Raw genomic sequence first — 19,512 nt, forward strand, 5'->3', positions numbered from 1 at the left:
TTCCTTTGGGGAGGGCACCTGGCCTGGCCCAGAAGCATCACTGCACCGTGGCCCGCTGAGGAACAAGTGGCTTTATTGGCAAGTGGGGGAGAGGCACTGACTCGCCTGGCCAGTCTGTCTCCAGCGCCCTGCTGGCCAAGATAGGGCAAGGCGGTGTTGCTCCTGGCAGGCCTGCTCAAGGTCCTGGAGGGACACAGCCTGATGGGTGCTGGCCAGCCTCAGGCGAACTTCACCATGCGGCCCAGGGTCTCGGCAGCCTTCTCCCGCACCATGGGGGCCGGGTCTCGCAGCAGGAGTTGCAGTGCTGGACAGAGGGAGCCCAGTTATGTGCCCGCCCTGAGCTGCTTGGGCCGCCCACAGGCTTTCTAACGGGCTCTACTGGGAGGGCTCAGGAGCCAGCGGAAAGATAGTTTTTCCTTTTTTAGTGTTTTTTAAGCTCTTTTGGAACCACTAGGAAGTTTCCGTGAATTACTAGAGACGATGAGGTCACCAGTGACAGGGGAAAAAATCCAGAAATCCAGGAAAATCGCTTAGTCCCTACCACAGGGTCAGCGGGGGCCCACAGTGCCAGGCAGGTTGGGGTGTGGGCGCATTCACCTGCAGTAAGTTGCTCCAGGTCCACCTGTGGCTGCTGCTCGGGCTCCGCATGCAGCACCAGGAACCCTGCAGCAGGTGGGTTAGGTGTGTGGCCAGCGGGTGGGGGCGGGGTGGGGCGGGCGGGCAGGGCTATTCACCTGTGAACATGGGTGCCGCAGCTCGGACGCCTTCCCAGCTGCTCTTGAAGTAGAACAGGCTGGTACTCACCAAGCGGCCCAGCAGGTCAGGGAAGTGGTGCGTCTGCAGAGGAAGGCGGGTCAGGGCTGCCAGCCGGCGTGGGAATGCCCCTCCCCGGTGCCACCTCACCAGGTGCTTGCAGGTAGAGTTGAGGAACTCGCCAAAGTGCAGGCTGCGGCCCTCCTGCAGGTGCTTCTGGAAGCTGGCTGCCAGCTCTGCACACTCCAGGTTGGCGGCACACATGCACAGAGCGAAGCGGCAGGCCTGTGGGAGACGCCGCTAAGCCCCGGCCCGACCCAGCCCAGCCCACCCGGCCCTCCTCACCAGCTACTCACGCTGGCCACTGGGGCCTGAGGGTCCTGCAGGTGCAGAAGGAGGGGCACCAGCCCACCGATGACCTGCTCCAGGAAGACATCCTCACAGTCCCTGAGGCAGGCCTTGTTGAGGTGCCCAAAGAGGCGGATGGATGCTGTCCGAAACTCTGTCTTTTCCTGGTAGGGGTGGCTGTATCACTTCACAGCTGCCCAAGCTGCAGCCCTACCCGGGTGCGGCCCTGGGCTTTTCTGTGCTGTGGGTGGGTGGAGCGTGGGAGGAGGACCCCTTTAACTAGGAGTGGGGGGGGGGCTGCCTAGGCCCAGAATCCATTTGTGGGGATCTGTGCTGTAGCAGTGCTCAAAGCACAGTTCATGAACTTGGGTGAAGTGCAGGGGTCATCAGGTCACTCCCCACCCCCAGCCTACACTGTCGAAGAAGGGCCGGATCCGTATGGCTGTGTGCAGCAGCACTGCGCGCAGGTCCCAAGGCTCCACCAGGTCCAGCAGCCGTGCAAGGCCCACCATGGCCTCCAGGGCCACCAGGCTGTGCGGGTCATCCCCATCGTCCAGCCCGCTGATCATGGCTGTCAGGAGCTGGGGGCCATGGGCCCGTACCTGGGAAGCCCTGCTCTCAGTCTCTGACCCATTTGCCCAGCCCCCCTGCAAAGCACCCCCACACACAGCAGAACCAGAGTCATCCCGTGCACCTTTCGCCACCCAGGCCCACTTCCCTGAGGTCGCGGGCTGGTAAGCAGGGCCCACCTTGCCAGGAGAGCCAGAGGCGCTGTTGGCCAGGCCACGCAGCACCAGCCGCCGTACACTGGCGCTTGAGTCCTTCTGCCGGGCAGCCAGGTTGTCTAATAGAGACTCCAGAAGCATCAGGTCGTTGACCACATTGCTGCTAAGCAGCTGAAAGTAGAGACATTGAGGTACCACAAACCAGGACCAACCTAGAGCAGAGAGCCTCCCACAGACCTCGGGCCCACTCTGGGCAGGCCAGGGTCCCAAGACAGCTCCCACTGAGGGCCCCTCATGCACACCGGGGCATCGGGCGTCACCAGGCAGAGCTAGGGAGGCCAGGACTGCTGGTCCTTTTTAGCCATAGGTCAAAGGCGCCTGCTCAGCCCAGAGCAGGGAGCCAGGCAAACATCCCTCTGCCCTACAAGGGCCCTACCTCAGCCAGAAAGGCCGTAGAGGTGACCCTCTGGATCTCATACGCACTGCTGTGTGTGCACACGAGTGCCTTCATCACCAGGGGGAGCCGGGGCCCTGCACACTTGGCCATGGCTCTAGGAACAGAGGCCCCGCGGGGATAGGCTGCAGTGTCTCCCAGGCTCACAGAGCCTGCCCAGCCAACTGCCCTGCAGCCCCAAGACCATTCCAACTCCTGGCCAGCTCTGCAGGGTCTCCCCCACACCCTGCAAGGGCGTCCTCCCCACTCATGGATGCCCCTCCCTGTTGCTCCTGGACGGCCCCTGGGTAGAACCCTGCTCACCTGGCCAGCTGGGTGACCCCCTCCTCGTGCCCTGCTGAGCTTGAGAGCAGTGCCCAGCCCCTCTCTAGCTCCACACACTGTACCACGTCCTGACTGCCCCCACGAAGCAGGAGGGCCTGTAGAGTGTCCACTGCAGAGCTGTGGGGACACAAGGGACCAGCTGCCCAGGTGCGCTACCCTGTGCCCCCCCCCACATTGCCCTTCAGGGGCCTGACTGCAGGGAGTCCATTAAGACTGATGATGAGCCTAGGGCACAGGTCAGCCTTGGCCGTTCTGCCTTGGAGGGGGACACGGGCAGATAGACCTGGGCCCACAGTGGGCATATGTCCTGACCCGGGGTACCAGCAGAGACCATACTTAGCTTCCAATCTCTAACCAAGCACCTTTCCTGCCATATGCAGACCAGGCCCAGCCAACCTGTCTGCCCTTGGCGGGCAGGCCTTGGGCTACACCCTACCCTGAGAGCCCTCAAGAAGGGGTAGCAGGCTGGGTCAAGCAGGGCCCCCAGGTGAGGGAGCAAGAGAACACAGTTCCACAGAGCAGCTGGCAGGGCAGCCTCTGCCTGGGCCAGGGCCATCTGGACCAGAGACCACACTGCAGGCAGAGTGGCCTCGTGGCAACTGTCAGCTGAACCACAGCAGACCCAAGGAGGGGCGTGTTTGGCTCGGTGCCCCACTAACTGCGAAAGGCCTCCTCCACCTGTCTGCCCAGAGTGTTGGTGGGTGTGGCATTCTGCAAAGGCCCTAGCCTAGGTGCTGGGCCAGCCCAGCATCAGCCTGCTAGAGTTGGCCAGCTGGTCCTGGGCTAGGCAGCCCAGCGAAGGAGGTGGTGGTAATAGGGTAAGCCCCCTCCCCATGTGTCCCTATGCAAGGTACACACTCACACCTGGTTATGAGCAGGATTGAGCTGGGGCATGCCAGACCAGGGCTTGTGGCTGTGGGGCTCTGGTGACACCATCAGGCCCACCCTGGGGTGTCTGCTTTATATGGGCAAACTAGCCCCAGGGGCTGCATGAGGCACTGAGGTGCTACCATGCTGGACCAGGAATGGTTGAGGACCCTCAGGCAGGTTTCAGCCCAGCCTGCCCTGAGTCTCGCCTGCCACGGGGCTCCTGTGCTGGGACCCAGGATGCCTCAGAGAACATAGGATCCCAGCCCCCAGCAGCCAAGGGTCCAGTGGCAAGGCCCTTGCCAGGCCTGGGCCCACACCCAGAAGATCCCCACAACCCAGCCTTCAGGAGAGGGCACAACCCTGGCCCCACCTGAGTGCCCCAAAGTCCCTGAAGTGGTCCTGGGGCCAAGCCCAGCCCTGCCTGCACAGGTAAGAAGACCAGAGACAGGGCCTGCTCCCACACCATGTGTCAGTGGGTGGGCGGCACAATGACCACCCTTGCCAGTACACTCCTGGGTGCTCTGCTGTACAGAGGGTGGATGCCGGCCCTTCACATTCTCCCCAAGCCAGGCGTGTGGCACCCTTCCCTGCCTCAGCAGGCAGGCACATCTGTGCTTGCAAGTCCCATGGGTGAGGGCCCATTACCTGCAGGGCTCAAAGTTCTGGGCAGCCAGCCCCTGGCCAATGCTCTTCCTCTCCTTGGCCTGTAGATTCTGAGGCAGCTGGACGCCCAGGGTGCAGCTGACACGCAGCAGGAGTGCCACAAACAGCTGGGGATACAGCTCAAGCACCGCAGGCCCCGCCGCCGGGGAGGAGATGACCTCACGGAGTGCGCAGGTGGCCTGGGGAGAAGCCAGCATAGGGTCCCACCTCTGGGCCACAAGGATACCTGCGCTCTGCACCACAGAACACCAACACCCAGGCCCCATGTGCAGTGGAGTTCTTAGGAGCCCCGGGACCCAGGGCCGACAGCCCTGTGGAGGAGGAGGGCAGGGCAGTGCAGCAGTCCTGGGGGAGGGCCTCAGACCATCTGTTCTTGGTTCCTTAGAAAGTAAGAGGAAATTCTCACAGCTGCTTTATTGCTTAAAATGTGGCCAGGCTGGGTTTATTTTTTTTCCGCAGGATAAAACATGAAGTGGACTCCCTTGGGGGCCAACACCTGCCAGGCTTTATGAGCCTGGGCCCCAAGCTCATAGCACCCGGGCTCTGATGCGGCTGCCAGGTGATTTTAGGGTGCCTGGGCCTCGCTGCGGGGGTGGGGCAACATGTTGGTGGCCCCTGGAGCTCCTACTCACCGCGAGGGGCACCAGAGTGGCCACTCGGCTAGGGGTGCTGCCCAGCAGGAAGGCTCGGCTCTCCTTGAATGGGACGTCCTTGCTCATCTTCTCCAGGAGCAGCCCCAGCACTTGGGAGGTGAGGCTGGGCTCCACGGCCAGTGCCCGCCACAAGGCGCAGGTGCGGCTGGGGGGGAGAGGTCCTGGGCTGCTTGGCCACACCACCACAGCCCTGCGGTGCTCAGACACCAGACTCCCACTCCATTCATCCCTCCCTTCACCCTGAGGTCTTCAAACAGATGCAATAAAACGGAGGAAAATCTGGGCCTGCAGACAGAGGGCTCAAGGCTGGGGCAGTTGGGGGACCCCTGGGGAGCTGCGAGAAGCAAGCACCAAGCCTCTCTGGAGGAGGCAGCACCCAGTCAAGGATGGCTGAGGACGACTAGGGCAGCAGAAGGGGAGTGCTCGGACATCACACGGCTGCTCACGGTAGTGCGGAGGCACTGGGGAGCAGCTGCGCTTAGGTGTCTACAGAAACACAGGACAAACTGCAAAGTGTCTAATGGGAACTGGAAACTCAAAACGGACATAGCAAATTTGAAAGAGAACAAGAGAGTTCTTTCAGAAATGAGACAGCCTGGCACAGTGGCGCATGCCTGTACTCCCAGATACTGTGGGGGCACAAGCAGGTGAATCGCCAGTGAAGCTAGCCTGGGCGCTTAGCAAGACCGTCTCAAATAAAAAGGAACCCAACGGATGACAGAGTGGACATACCTCGTGTGGCCCGGGTGTGGCAGAAGAGAGGAATGATGGCTTGGAAATAAAGTGGGGACTGCCAGGCCCCAGAGAGGAGGAGCGAGGCGAGCTTCAGGAGCCAGAATGAGGGAGGTGGAAGGCAGATCGGGCATCCCACAGCAGAGGGAAGGGAAAGGCGGCGGATTTTTCAGAACTGATGAGTCGCTAGTCTATAAACGGGAGCCCCACAGCTGCTGCAGAATGAACAGAAATCCCCCCAGCAAGAGGCCAAGCACCACCAGCACCAAGAGGGAATCAGCTGCTGCGAGGAGCAGGAGCGAGACGCGAACGTGCTCCTCAGGAGCAGGCGGAGGAAGCCAGACGCCAACGCACGTTTTCTCACACACACCAAAGACACTTCCATACTGGAATCTAAAATCTGCAGAAATGGTACTCAAGAAGGGCGACCCAAGACAGCTTCAGATAAAACAAAAGCCAGAGTTCACCACTAACACTAGGGCCCTCACTGAGAGATTCCAAGTCATACTTAAGATAAAGTAACGGAGACCCTGGGGTGCAGGAGCAAGGAGCCAAGAGCCTGTGGGATGATGGGCGCGCCTGGGTGCCATGGCGGGATGGCCCTTCAGCTGCAGGTGGGCCAGGCCCATCCGCGCCGGGACAGAGCCAGATGGTAAGCCGCTCGGCTCTGAAGACCCCAAGGCCTCTTCTCCAGTGGCACACGGTGACCGCAGCGCTGCGAAGCGCAGCAGCCGCCGTGGATGTGCGAGGTGAGGGTGCAGTGTGGTTGTGGGTGCTGCAATCAGAGCTTCCTCTTTGGCGCATGTCAGGAAATATTCTTTGTGTGTGTGTATGTGGTACTGGAGATTGAACTCAGGGGCATTCTACCTCCAAGTTACTCCCCAGCCCTAATTTGTTTTTATTTTGAAACAGGGCTTTGCTAGGTGATGAGAATCTCACTGTATTGTTGAGATTATCTTGAACATATTGGGATTATAAGCATGTGCCACTATGCCTACAAGGCAAAATTCTTTTCATCTTTCTCTAAACTTTTTTGTTTGTTTTATGGTAATAGGGATTGAACACAGGGGCATCTGAGCTACAGCCTCAACTCTTTTTTTTAAATTTGAAAACAGGGTCCAAGCCGGGCGTGGCGGCGCACGCTTGCAATCCCCGCGCTTGGGAGGCTGAGACAGGAGGATCACACAGGTTCGAAGCCAGCCTCAGCTACTTAGGCTTTCAGCAACTTAGTAAGACCCTGTTTCCAAATAAAATATATATTAAAAAAAAAAGATCTGGGAGTATAGCCCAGAGGTAGGAAGCCTCTGGGTTCCACCTCCAGTACCACACACACACAAACAAAACAGGGTCCAAGTTGCTAAGGACCTTGCTGAGTTGCTCAGGCTGGCCTCAAACCTGTGGTCCTCCTGTCTCAGGCTCCCAAGTCCTAGGATCACAGGCCTGTACTGACTTACCCGCAAGCACATTCACGGAAGTCTTCTTGGTTTGCCGCCTTTTAAAAAATTATTTATTTATATTTTTTTGCAGTACTAGAGATGGAACCCAGGGGCATTGTGCCTCTGAGCCACATCCCCACTCCTATTTTTTTTAGTCTTTTTATTTTTTGAAACAGTCTCACTGAGTTGCAAAGAGCCTTGCTAAGTAGCTGAGGCTGTCTGTGAACCTCAATCCTCTGTTCTCCAGAATGCAGGATTACAAGTGTGTGCCAGCACGCCTGGCTGGTTTGTTTTTATTTTTCGGTTTTACATAGGGAAGCCATTGGCCACAAAGCCACATCCCCAGCTCCTTCCAACCTTCTTTTTTTTTTTTTTTTTTTTTTGCAGTACTGGGGATGGAACCCAGGGACATTCTACCTCTGAGCTACACCCTCAACCCTATTTTAATTTTGAAACAGGGTCTAAGTTTTGGAGGGGATCAATAAGTTGCTGAGGCTGGCTTGAACCTGCGAACCTCCTGTCTCCTCCCAGAGTTTCTAAGTAGGAAGCCCATCTGGGTGCGTGCAGCCACAGGGGCAGCTCGCAGACCTGCCCGCAGCCACTTAGGTCTATGTGCAGAGGACAGGCACTGAGCGCCACCCTCCAGAAGACACATGGGCATGTCAAGGCATGTTATCCCAACAGCCCCAAATGGAAACCACTCCAACATCCACCACCTGGAAATGGGTAAACAGATTGCAGCACACACGGAAGCGCCACGCAGCAGCGATGAAGGACGAGCTGCCACATGTGTCTCAAGGCCGCTCACCGAGCAGAGAAGCCAGGGGGACTTCTGCACGATCTGCTCACGCCAAGCTCAGCATTGGGCAGAATCCCTATCTCCCTGGTGGCAGCAGCCAGACAGTAAGGGGCGCATGGGGTGGGGCTGCACACCTCCTTCCTCTCTGTCAGGTGGTGGCTGAGTTCTCCACACACAGGCCACACAGGACACCAGGATACAAATGCTCCTCTGCACATTCACAACTCCAAAGAAAATCAAATACAGAACATAGCAAGAGCAGACCGAGTGGTAAACACATGGGAAAACTCAACTGCCAGCCAGGCGAGGTGGCGCACGCTTGTAATCCCAGCACTTGGGAGGCTGAGACAGGAGGATCGCACAGGTTTGAATCCAGCCTCAGGTATTCAGTGAGGCTCTCAGCAACTTAGTGAGACCCTGTTTCCAAATATAAAATAGGTCTGGTAGTGTAGCCCGGAGGTAGAAAGCCCCTGGGTTCCGCCCCCAGTAGCACCAAAAAAAACAAAACAAAACAAAACTCAACTGCCTCAGACAGCTACTTGGGACTGAGGCAGGAAAATCACAGGTTAAAGGCCAGCCTTAGCAACTTAGACCCTGTTTCAGTTCAGTGGTGGAGCCCTTGTCAAACATGTAAAAGATTCTGGCTTCAATCTCCAGCACCACCAAAATTAAAAAAAAAAAAAGTGTGACAGTGGCAGGCGGGGCAGCACTAGGGCCAGGAAGCGGCGTGGGACCTCCACACCAGGGAGGTGGGAAAGTCGGACGCAACAGGTGTTCATCGAGAAGTGACCGAGTGAGATGAGACGCAAAGGAGCAAGAGGAGGCCACGTGGGGTCAGAGACAAGTGTGGCGCCTCTCTGCTCGGACACAAAAGTGCAGGTGAACAGAAGAGGCGAGGAGGGCCACCTCTTCAGGACAGAAGGCAGTCGCCAGCTCTAAGACGCCGACTCACGCTCCCAGGGCCAGCTCCAAGGACACGGCCAAGAGCCAATGGGCACTCTGCATCCCACGGCAGGCAGCGCCCCGGGAGGGGCTGCACTGCCTCGCCAGGCACAACAGGGCATTCGGGACAGTGTGCCTGGACCTGACCCTGCCCACGCGAGTTCAAAGAGGAAGTGGGGCGAGCGAGCCCATAGTCCTCTGGTGTTAGAGGCAGGGTGGCACAGGTCACTCTGGTCAGGAGCTGGTAGCTAGGGCAGGGAAAGCCTGGCTGGGCGAGGACAGGGATCCAGCTGGCCCAGGGGCTCTGCTCAGGGTGCTGACCATGCTGCAGAGGACAAACCCCAGGGAGCCCCAAGACCACACAGAGCCAGGGGCAACTGTGGCATCCGCAGACACGCGTCACACAACCTGGCAGCAGGCCAGGCCCACAGAGGGCAGGGACAGGCCCCAGTGGGTAGCCGGTGGCACAGGAGAGGCCTGCATGAGAATCTGCAGTTACCCTGAGCAGGATGGCCCCACGGGTGCCTGAGGACCATGGGGACCCAGGCAGAAAAGCCCCAGAGAGCAGGCAGCAGGCCTAGGCGGGCTGGGTACCTGTCAAAGGGCAGAGGGCTGCCCAGGAGGCTGGACACCACTGCCGCGCAGTGCTGAGACGCTAACAAGTACACGCTGTGCTGGGCAGCCGGCAGGATGTGCTCTTCTCGGGTCTCCTGCAGCTTGGAGCGCAGCACACTCACGATCTCTGGTACCTATGCAGGGCAGGGTGGGTCGGTGGTCAGTAAGGGCCAGCCAGGAAGGCCCAGGGCAGGCAGCTCTGTGAGCCCCACTAGCCTGAGGGAGTAGTCCCAGCACTGCTGACCGCTGGCGGCCAGCCTATGGCAAAAAGTCCAGGTCAGTCTCCAGGGGCCCCAGCAGCTGAGAGCTGCAGTCCTGGGATAAGGCCCCAGTCACACTCAGCAAGCCAAGCGGACTGGGGATGCTGCTCGGGCACAGAGCTCCTGCCCAGCATGCTGCGCACTGGGCTTTATCCCGCCACAGAGAAAATTGAAAAAGATTAAAAAGAAAACTCAGATAAGGGCCTGCTGGGAAGGACAGAGGGCTGGTGTGGGCTCAGGCAACGCTGAGAGACGGCTTCAGGAGCAGCTGCCGGGTACCGAAGGCAAGGCCCACACAGCTGCTGCTGTTCCCCATGGGAGGGAGACGGGCGCCCCAGAGGAAGGCCAGGCTGGAGTGAGGCCCTGGGGGAGGGGGCGGGGGTGGGCAGTGTCGGCTTGAGTCTGCAGGTGGCCTGCTGCAGAAAGAAGACAGAAGTGGCGGTTGGGGCCAGGGGGGCAGGAAGGATTCTGGGCCTGGAACTGCCCAGACCCACCCCATTTCCAGGGCCTGACTCTGAACTACCGAGCAGCCCTCAGCATGTGCGCCAGGCTCCAGCACAGCCAGGGCACGCTGGCTTCTAGTCTCCTCGCAGCTCCACCATGTGGAACCCCCCACTGCGAAGCCATGCAGTGGAAAACACCACGGCGGGGATCACGCTTGCCCCAGGGCAGCTGGCACATGGTGCCAGGGCTGGAATGGCTTCCTGCAGCCAGGGGACCCACTAGACAGCCGGTACAGCTGGAGAGGCAAGAAAGGCTTGGCTGAGCAAACCAGGAAGTTCAGAAAGCAACAGCAGACATGCTGGCTGGAAGAGACTTTAAGGGCACACACTCAAGCTGGGCGTGGTGGCACACGCTTGGAATCCCCGTGCTTGGGAGGCTGAGACAGGAGGATCACGCAGGTTCAAAACCGGCCTCAGCTGGCTTAAGAGACCCTGTTTCTAAATAAAATATAAAGTAGGTCTGGGAGTATAGCCGGGAGGTAGAAGGCCCCTGGGTTCTATCCCCGGTACCACCAAAAAAAAAAGGGCACACACTCCTAGGCGGGGGTTCCTTCCTCACCACCCCACAGGCACGCAGGCAGGCAGGCATGTGCGCACGCGGACAAGGCCTCATCTGAAGACCTTGGAGTGGAAAGCTGGCAGCTCCCCAGCGGTTCTTGGCTCACTTGCTCTGTAGCCGCCCAGGGGCATTCTACCTCCAAGTCATACCCCAGCATGGTTTTTCTTTTTCTTATTGGGAAATAGTCTCCAAACAGGAAACAGGCACATGCTATGTCCCAAGCCCTGCACCCTGTTCTCATGAGGGGCCCAGGCCCACTACCTGTCACCTGCTGGAACCGATTTCTAATTCAACATCAGGGCACTCCAAGTCCAACATGCTAGCCTGCTTCTAAGTGGTCTCCCTGCCAGGACCATTATGGGGAAGGAATGAAATGGGAGTTTTCCATGACCCTATAGGTCTGAGATGCAGGTAGACGGAGTCACACTCTCAGTGGGGGTGCTGTGGTGCCAATTCGTTCATGCCCAAAGCTGAGAGTGAGCAACCCCACTTCTGCCTGGGCCATGATGACCAACCAGCTCCATACACCCAGTTCAAGGAGGGGAAGCTGGCTCTATCAAGAAAAGGGGAGCCAGGTGTGGTGTTGACGCTTGTCATCCCAGTGTCTAGGGGCTGAGACAGGAGGATCGCGGTTCATGCCCAGCCTCAGCTACTTAGCGAGGCCCTTCGCAACTCAGTGAGACCCTGTTTCAAAATAAAGAATAGGGCTGGAGGTGTGGCTCGGAGGTAGAATGCCCCTAGGTTCCATCCCCAGTACCACAAGAAAGAAAGAAAGAAAGAAAGAAAGAAAGAAAGAAAGAAAGAAAGAAAGAAAGAAAGGAAGGAAGGAAGGAAGGAAGGAGAAAGGAAGGAAGGAGAAAGGAAGGAAGGAGAGAAAAGATGCCTTCCATCACCAAACATCAGAGAAGCGCAAATTAACAGCACGATGAAATGTGCCCACACCAGTAGGGTGGCAACCATGAGGGAAGACAGACAGGAGATGACGGTGCTGGTGAGGAACTGGGATCCTGCGCACTGCAATAGCATAATGGTGCCGTCGCTGTGGGTAGTGTGGAGCTTCCTCAGAAAAGTCACAACAGCTGGGCGTGGGGTGCACGCCTGCAATCCCAGAGCTTGGGAGGCTGAGACAGGAGGATTGCAGGTTCCAGGCCAGCCTCAGCAACTTGTGAGGCCTTCCACAACCAGCAGTGGGAGAGACCTTGTTTCAAAATAAGGAATAAAATAGGGCTGGGGTGTAGTGGAGGTAGAATGCCCTAGGTTCAATCCCTAGTACCCAAAAAAAAGGAAAAAAAGTAAAGTAAACCAGTGCTTCCTTGTGCTCCAGCAACAGCACTTCTGGGTATATGTAGTAAATATGTTTTGTTTTTCTTTTTTTGAGGGTCTGAGGATGGAACCTAGGGACATTTGACCTCCGAGCTACACCTCCTGCCCAATTTTTTTTTTATTATTTTGAAACCGGGTCTCACTGAGTTGCAGAGGGCCTCACTAAGTAGCTGAGCCTGTCTGGGAACAACAATCCTCTGGTCTCAGCCTCCCGAATGCTGGGATGACGAGCGTGGCCACCACGCCCGGCTCATATAAGTAGGTTCTTGAAGAGATATCTATGTACCATGTTCACAGTGGCATTATTCATAATAGCCAAGTGGAAGCAACCCAGTGTCTGCTGCGGGATGGCGGATAAGCAAACTCAGGTGCACAGGACGAGGACGAGCCCATGCTGGTGGCCACCGCCTCTAGCCTGCCCTCCCCTCCCACCTGAAGAGGTGCCAGGGGCTCTCCCGGTGTTTGACCTGCAGAGCAGAATCCAGACTGTCACCAGGTAGACCCCTGGTTCACAGCTGCACCACACTCCTGCCATCTGACCGAGGAAGCCCAGTACCTGCAAAATGATACCCAAACCCGTGCCCCTCCCTGCCCACTCCCCTGCCCTCAGCCATTCTCTCTACCATTCAGTGGTCCCTGGACACTGCCCCTCTCCAGAGACCACATCACATGAAACTCCCTAGCCGTGAGACCCCCACTTGACACTCTCCTCCTCCACTGAGAGGCCCTGCCCACCCTCCCCAGCAGCAAGACTATCCAGAAGACATCAAGCCCTCCTACAGATCGGTGCACAGACAGCCCAAAGGGGAAGTGGGCAAAGACTAAGGTTCTCACAAAGAGGAATGCTGTAGCTGCAACCTGCCCACGTGTTCAACTTCCTCAGTCACTAGAGAAACTCAAACCCTAGCATGAAGCATCGCACACCCACTGGAAAAGGACAGGAGCCTAGCCACTGGTAAGACTGCCTGCGGAGCCCAGCACGTTGCCTGGCCACGCTCACCAGCTAGCCCCTGCGCACAGCATCAGAACCCTTCCACTCCTCTGCCGTGTCTGTGTCCCCAGCTGAGACGAGCCCTCAGGTCCAGAGAGCCCAGGATGGGAACTGCACAAGTGTTCAGAGGTGGCGGGAGAAAGGACGTGACAGCCAGAGAGCAGGTAGAGAGCGAGCGTGTGGATCATCTCGTGAGTTACCCTGCAGGACCTGCACGGCACTGCTGGCGGGGCTGGGGAGGCGGTGGCAGCACGGGCCGGAGCTCGCAGGGACCACTGCCCGCAGCCCGTGCGAGCTCCCAACACCTCTGCTGGGTGCTGCTTCAGTCACAGCCTCAAACCTCTCCAGGACTCTAGAGCACACCCATCAGAGCCCGGCAACTCAGCCAGGTGTTTTTAAAACAGGGTCTCAAGCCAGGCGTGGTGGCCCACACTTGTAATCCCAGCATTTGGGAGGTTGAGACAGAAAGATTGCAGGTTAGCAGACAGCCTCAGCTACTTAGTGAGGCCCTTTGCAACTCAGTGAAACCCTGTTTCAAAATAAAGAATAAAAAATAGGGCAGGGGGTGTAGCTCAGAGGTAAAATGACCCTGGGTTCCATTCCAAGTACCACAAAAACAAAACAAAAAACAGGTCTCACTGTGTTGCAAGGCTAAGCATTCTACCTCTGAGCTCCACCTTCAGTTTGAATTTTTATTCTTTCTTTCTTTACTTATTTATTTTTGCGGCCCTGGGGAATGGAACCCAGGGGCATTCTACCTCCGAACTACACCTCCAGCCCTATTTTTATCTTTATTTTGAAACAGTGTCTCATAGAGTTGCAAAGGGCCTCAGCATGCTGGATCCTCCTGTCTCAGCCTCCCCGTGCACCACCACACCCAGTTTATTCTTTATTTGGAAACAGGGTCTCACTAAGTTGTGGAGGGCTTCACAAGTGGCTGAGGCTGGCTGGGAACCTCGATCCTCCTCAGCCTCCCACATACTGGAGTTACAAATCATGGACCACTAAGCCCAGATCTACTTTTTATTTTAATTTATTTTACTTCATTTTTTTGTGGTACTGGGGATTGAACTCAGGGGCATTCTACCTCTGAGTCTACATCCATGCCTGATTGACTGATTGATTGCGGTACTGAGGATGGGACCCAGGGGCATTCTACCTCTGAGCTATACCCCTGCCATATATATACCCCTGCCATATATATACCTCCGGGCTACTCCCAGACCTATTTTATATTTTTATTTGGAAACAGGGTCTTTTAAGCCAGCGCGGCTGGCTTCGAACCAGCGCGATCCTCCTGTCTCCACCTCCCAAGCACGGGGATTACAAGTGTGCACCATCACGCCTGGCCATTTCTTTATTTTTTTGAAACAGGGTCTAAGTTCCTGAGGCTGAAGGATCTAAGTAGCTGAGGGTGTTGGTGAACTGCAATCCTCCAGTCTCAGCCTCCCAATGCTGGGATTACAAGCGTGTGCCACCATGCCTGGCTCTTGGTTTTTTATTTTGAAACAGGGTCTCACTAAATTGCTGAGGCTGGCTTCAAACTTGCACAATTGTCCTGTCTCAGCTTCCCAAGTCCTGAGATTAAAAGCATGTGCCATCACACCTGGCTTATTTTTTATATTTATTTTTTGCTGGGGATGAAATCCAGGGGCCTTCTACCTCTGGGCTACACACCCAGACCTATTTTATATTTTATTTGGAAACAGGATCTCACTGGGTTGCTGAGAGCCTCACTAAGTAGCTGAGGCTGGCTTCGAACCTCCGTGATCCTCCTGTCTCAGCCTCCCAAGTACTGGGATAACAAGCGTGTGCCACCACGCCCAGCTTTTATTTTTCATTTTTAACAAGGTTTTGCTAAGTTGCTCCTGTCTTAGATCTCCAGGTACTCGGGTCACAGGCATGTGCCACTATGCCTCGCTTTTTTTTCCTTTTGATTTTCTTTTGAATTTCTTTTTCTCCCTTAATTTGTTAGAATTGCTTTTGTCAAATGCTAACCTTCAAATATAAGAAAAAGGGTTGTTCAAACAGGCCCACAGTCAAAGGAGGCAGAGCTGAGTGCCAAACGTTTCTAAGGACAGCCCAATAGGGAGAACCTGGCACCCAATCAGACACGGCTCTAGGCCAACCAAGGGAGCCACTCAGCCCTAGGGCCCAGGTCAAACACCAGGTTCCCCCAGGCCCCAGTGCACCAGCTCCACCTGGCCTTTCCCCACAAATGCCAGCTCCTTCTGACCACACCAGGCCCCACCCGGGCCCCAGCCGCAGCCCCTCAGGGCTCCCACACGCACACGCACCTGCCAGGCCCTACCTTCTCCAGCAGCGCAGGGCCGCGCTCCTTCAGCAGACAGTTGATCATCACCGTGGCTGCTCTGGAACAGTTCTTGTCGGGGTCTCCCAGGCCCTCAAACATGGTCAGCAAGAGGCTGATCAGTTGGTCAGGGGGGAGGCGCTTGGCAATGACCTAGGAAGAGGGGATGTAGAGCACCGAGCGGGGTCGGTCCCACGGGCCTCCTGAGGAGGTCCCTGGGCACGCTCCAGGGACTACTGGAGCGAACGAGGAAGGGTGGTGCCCTCTGGAACTCTAGAACAGGGAGGCGGAGACGGGTCACAGGTGTGAGGACAGTCTCAGCAAGTAGCGAGGCTCTCAGCAGCCTATCGAGACCCTACTTCAAAACAAAAATAAAGGAACAGAGAGTGAGCCGGGCGTGGCGCGCGCTTGTAACCCCAGCATTCGGGAGGCTGAGACCTGAGGACCGCGGTTCACGGACAGCCTCAGCTACTCAGGCTCTCCAAAACTTAGGGAGACCCTGTTTCAAAATAAAGAATAAAAATAGGGCTGGGGGTGTAGCTTAGAGGTAAAATGCTTATGTGTTCCATCCCTAGTACTGCAAAAAAAAAAAAAAAAAAAAGAATAAAAAATAGGGCTGGGGGTGTCTGGTTTGCGGACAGCCTCAACTACTTAGTGTAAGGGCAAAAATGAGAACGTAGAAGGGAGTCACAATGCCCTGGCCCGAGCCTCACAGCTCCTGCTCCATTGTGAATGGACCAGGGACTTTGCTTCCCAGCACCTGGGTGCCCCCCGAAACACTTCTAGTGACCACCTCCCTTCCTTCTTCCTTTGACAGAGACCCGGACCTAGGAGGTCCAAACCATGTAGAACAGAGGTGTCCAGCGTGAGGACCCAGAGTCCCCTCAGAGGAGCAACCCGCCCCACCTCAGGCAGGCCTGGAGAAGGGGATGAAGGGGCCACCCCACCCCAGAGCCAGCTCCGAAGTTCCTTGGCTAGCTGGACCAGAGGCAGGGCCCACTGTCAGCCCTTTCGCAGGCAAATCAGAGAGCATGGCCCAGCCCTCCCAGCCCAAGCACGAGGTGCACATACATGCCAGCAGGGCCGGCAGCAGGCAGCTGGTGGCTGCCGGGCCTCATGTCAGAGCCCCTTTCTCTGGCACAGCAGGCATGCATGGAACACAGTCAGATGTGGTTCCAGACCACACCGCCCCCCTCGTGCCCTGGCCTGCACCCGCTGGCCCTGGTGACACCTGCAGAGCCAGCCATGCCTCAGGTCTCCCTCGGCCCCTGCAAGCTCTCCAGCAGCTACCTGGGCTATGCTGTGGCAGGTGTGGAAGAGGACAGCAGGGTCGGGGTGTACAAGGCCATCTTTGAGGCTGAGGAGTCGCTCTGCCACATCATCACGGTAGTCTCGGGAGAAGCCTGAGAGACAGGAGAAGCCAGGCTGAGGCCTCCCCTGCTGATCCCGCAGGCTGAACCCCACGCCAGTTCCCTCCTCGCACCTCTGGCAACCACACCCTCAACAGGCTCACCCTCATGGCTCAGCTGCAGATAGAGCAGACAGTAAACGCAATCCACAGCCTGCTGGCGGGTGGCAGGGCACAGGTCTGCGCAGCGCGGGGAGAAGAGGCCAATGAGGAGGCCCAGGTTGTGGAAGGGTACCAGGACCTGGAGAAAGATGGGGCGGAGCCCCACTTCTAGGACCCAGAGGGAGCCACATGCTCAATCCTGGGCCCTCCTTGTGGAAGGCAGGGTCTCCCGCAAGCCCCCCAACAGCATGGTGCTCAGGTAACAATACCTAGTCCACCCAGACCCCAAAGCACGGAGCGTGAGTATGCCAGGGAGGCATGCAGGCAGAGGAGTGACCAGGGGATACGGAGGGCGTACCCTAATGGGCAGTGGAGGAGGGGGTAGTGCAGGGTCTCTGCTGAGTCAGCTGACAGCCCTGAGAAGCCCCTCCCCCAAGAAGGCACACCCCTGAGGATGTGGGGGACACGAAGCCACTTTGACCCCAGTTCTGCTCTCCTGACTCTTCCTCCTCCTCTGGAAAAAGATTTGCCTTCTGCTTCCCAGGGCCTTACTACATCAGCTGCCCGCCTCCCCACTTAGGCCCGCTTGCTCCCCTCCTCCTCAGTCCCAGCCACCAGCACAGGCTCCCAGGCCTGCTGAAACTGCGTCCTCAAAGTTACACTGCTGAGAACGACCCCAGGTCACACTCATGACTTAGTAGGTCATACTCATTGCAACACAACCAAAATAAACTGCTGTCAGACTCGCATTATGTGGAACATAGGCCCCGAAAAAACAAAGTGGGAAAAGCCATCAAGAAAAACAGACATTGAGCGGGCATGGTGACGCATGCCTGTGATCCCAGTATTTGGGAGACTGAGACAGGAAGATTGCAGGTTCAAAACCAACTGCAGAAGCTTGCTGAGATCCTCAGCAACTTAGCAGGACCCTGTGTTAAACTAAAAAAATGTTAAAAAGAGCTGGAGAGTAGAGCTGGGACATAATCACCCCCCAAAAAAACCCAACACTGGCCAGACATGGTGGCGCACGCATGTCATCCCAGCATTTGGGAGGATGAAACAGGAGGATCGTGGTTCACAGACAGCCTCAGCTACTTAGTGAGGCCCTCTGCAACTCAGTGAGACCCTGTTTCAAAATAAAGAATATGCCGGGCGTGGTGGCGCACGCTTGTCATCCCCGCGCTTGGGAGGCGGAGACAGGAGGATCCCACAGATTCGAAGCCAGCCTTGCTGGCTTAAGAGACCCTGTTTCCAAATAAAAATATAAAATGGGTCGGGGAGTGTAGCCCGGAGATAGAATGGTTTCCAGGAACCCTAGTACCACAAAAAAAAAAAAAAAAAAAAGAATAAAAAATAGGGCTGTGGCTGTGGCTCAGAGGTAGAATGCCCCTGGGTTTCATCCCCAGTACTGAAAAAATATATATATGTATGTGTGTATATATATGTATACGTATATAAAAAGTAAACACTGTGGCTGGGCGTGGTGGCACACGCTTGTAATCTCTCAGCTACTTAGTGAGGCCCTCTGCAACTTAGTGAGACCCTGTTTCAAAAAATAAAAAGAAGCCGGGTGTGGTGGCGCATGCTTGTAATCCCCGCGCTTGGGAGGCAGAGACAGGAGGATCGCGCAGGTTCGAAGCCAGCCGCGCGCGCTGGCTTAGGAGACCCTGTTTCCAAATAAAAATGTAAAAATAGGTCTGGGAGTGTAGCCCGGAGGTAGAAGGGCGTCCAGGAACCCAGTACCACCAAAAATAAAATAAGATAAAATAAAATAAATAAATAAAATAAAAAGAATAAAAAAATAGGGCAGGGGATGTAGCTCAGAGGTCATATGCCTCTGGGTTCCATCCCCAAACATGCAAATAAATATAAATAAATAAATAAACAAACAAACAAACACTGTGATCAAATCATGCAGCTCAGCAGTGAAGGCCTCTGTGCCTCCACTCCGGGTAATGCTGAGTCAACTCTAAGTCGAGCCAAGACAATCCCTGGCCAGGGCAGGTCCTCCACCCATGGCAAAATGGGGCAATGTCAGAAGGAAAGCTGGGGAGCCTGCGGCACTCTGGGGGTGAAGGCTACATGCAGTGGTTCCCAAGCCCAGGGACCCAGAAAGGGGGTGGAGTTCACAGCCAATACTCACACTGACATGGAGGTGTTCCAGGAAGTGCCGCAGCAGGCAGGCACTCAGGCCCAGTGCCCGTGCCCGCTCATGGCCCCTCGGAGACTTGATCCACGGGCTCAGGTGCTAGGGAAGAGAAGGCTTTGCACAGGTGCCAGCTTGGGGGCAGCCCAGGAGAGTTAGGGTTAGGGAGCCCGTGTGCTGAGGGCTACGGTCCAGAGCTTCCAATGCCAGGCAGGGCACCCAGCGCAGCACCCCTCGGGGCCTGCTGAAGTTCACCCTGCCCTATCGCTCTACCCTGTCTGGCTCACAGACACTGCACGTTCAGGCAGCAAGAGCAAACTAGGCCTATCATGCACAAGGTGGGGCATGCCTCAGCCCTTGAAGACGTGCCCTAGGGCAGAGCCCCTTCTACCCAGTCACTGAAGGCTGGAAGGAGCGGAGGCATGCCTCAGCAGACTGCTAGCCCATACAGCCAGGGCTCACCTCTCCAGCCTGGCACTGTGCGGGGGGCAGGCCGAGAGACCCTATCTGGGTCAGGGCCGCCCTCTCCGAGCTGCCCAGGTTGGAAGGGTGCTGTCTGCCTGCTCAAAGTCACTCCCTGCTTCAGAGGTCACCG

General features: G+C 56.7%; 1 protein-coding gene across 3 annotated transcripts in view; it reads right to left on the minus strand.

Annotated features, from left to right (window-relative positions):
* Positions 1-218: 218 nt before the first annotated feature.
* The window catches only part of MROH1 (maestro heat like repeat family member 1), a gene marked incomplete at its 3' end in the record, with an annotated part of 84,094 nt that continues 64,800 nt past the window's right edge, over positions 219-19,512 (minus strand). For all 3 annotated transcript variants that reach the window (XM_080693628.1, XM_080693630.1, XM_080693629.1), the window contains exons 27-42: positions 18,915-19,019; positions 16,775-16,910; positions 16,552-16,664; positions 15,262-15,414; positions 9,294-9,448; positions 4,770-4,935; positions 4,120-4,316; positions 2,584-2,721; positions 2,263-2,377; positions 1,851-1,997; positions 1,515-1,703; positions 1,110-1,265; positions 904-1,038; positions 735-837; positions 598-663; positions 219-304 (exon numbers count right to left, since the gene is read on the minus strand). In XM_080693628.1, coding sequence (XP_080549754.1) covers positions 219-304; positions 598-663; positions 735-837; positions 904-1,038; positions 1,110-1,265; positions 1,515-1,703; positions 1,851-1,997; positions 2,263-2,377; positions 2,584-2,721; positions 4,120-4,316; positions 4,770-4,935; positions 9,294-9,448; positions 15,262-15,414; positions 16,552-16,664; positions 16,775-16,910; positions 18,915-19,019 — 2,160 coding nt within the window. The remainder of the gene's footprint in view (positions 305-597; positions 664-734; positions 838-903; positions 1,039-1,109; positions 1,266-1,514; positions 1,704-1,850; positions 1,998-2,262; positions 2,378-2,583; positions 2,722-4,119; positions 4,317-4,769; positions 4,936-9,293; positions 9,449-15,261; positions 15,415-16,551; positions 16,665-16,774; positions 16,911-18,914; positions 19,020-19,512) is intronic.

This window comes from Muscardinus avellanarius, assembly GCF_963383645.1.
Source record: "Muscardinus avellanarius genome assembly, chromosome: 4".
NCBI lineage: Eukaryota > Metazoa > Chordata > Mammalia > Rodentia > Gliridae > Muscardinus > Muscardinus avellanarius.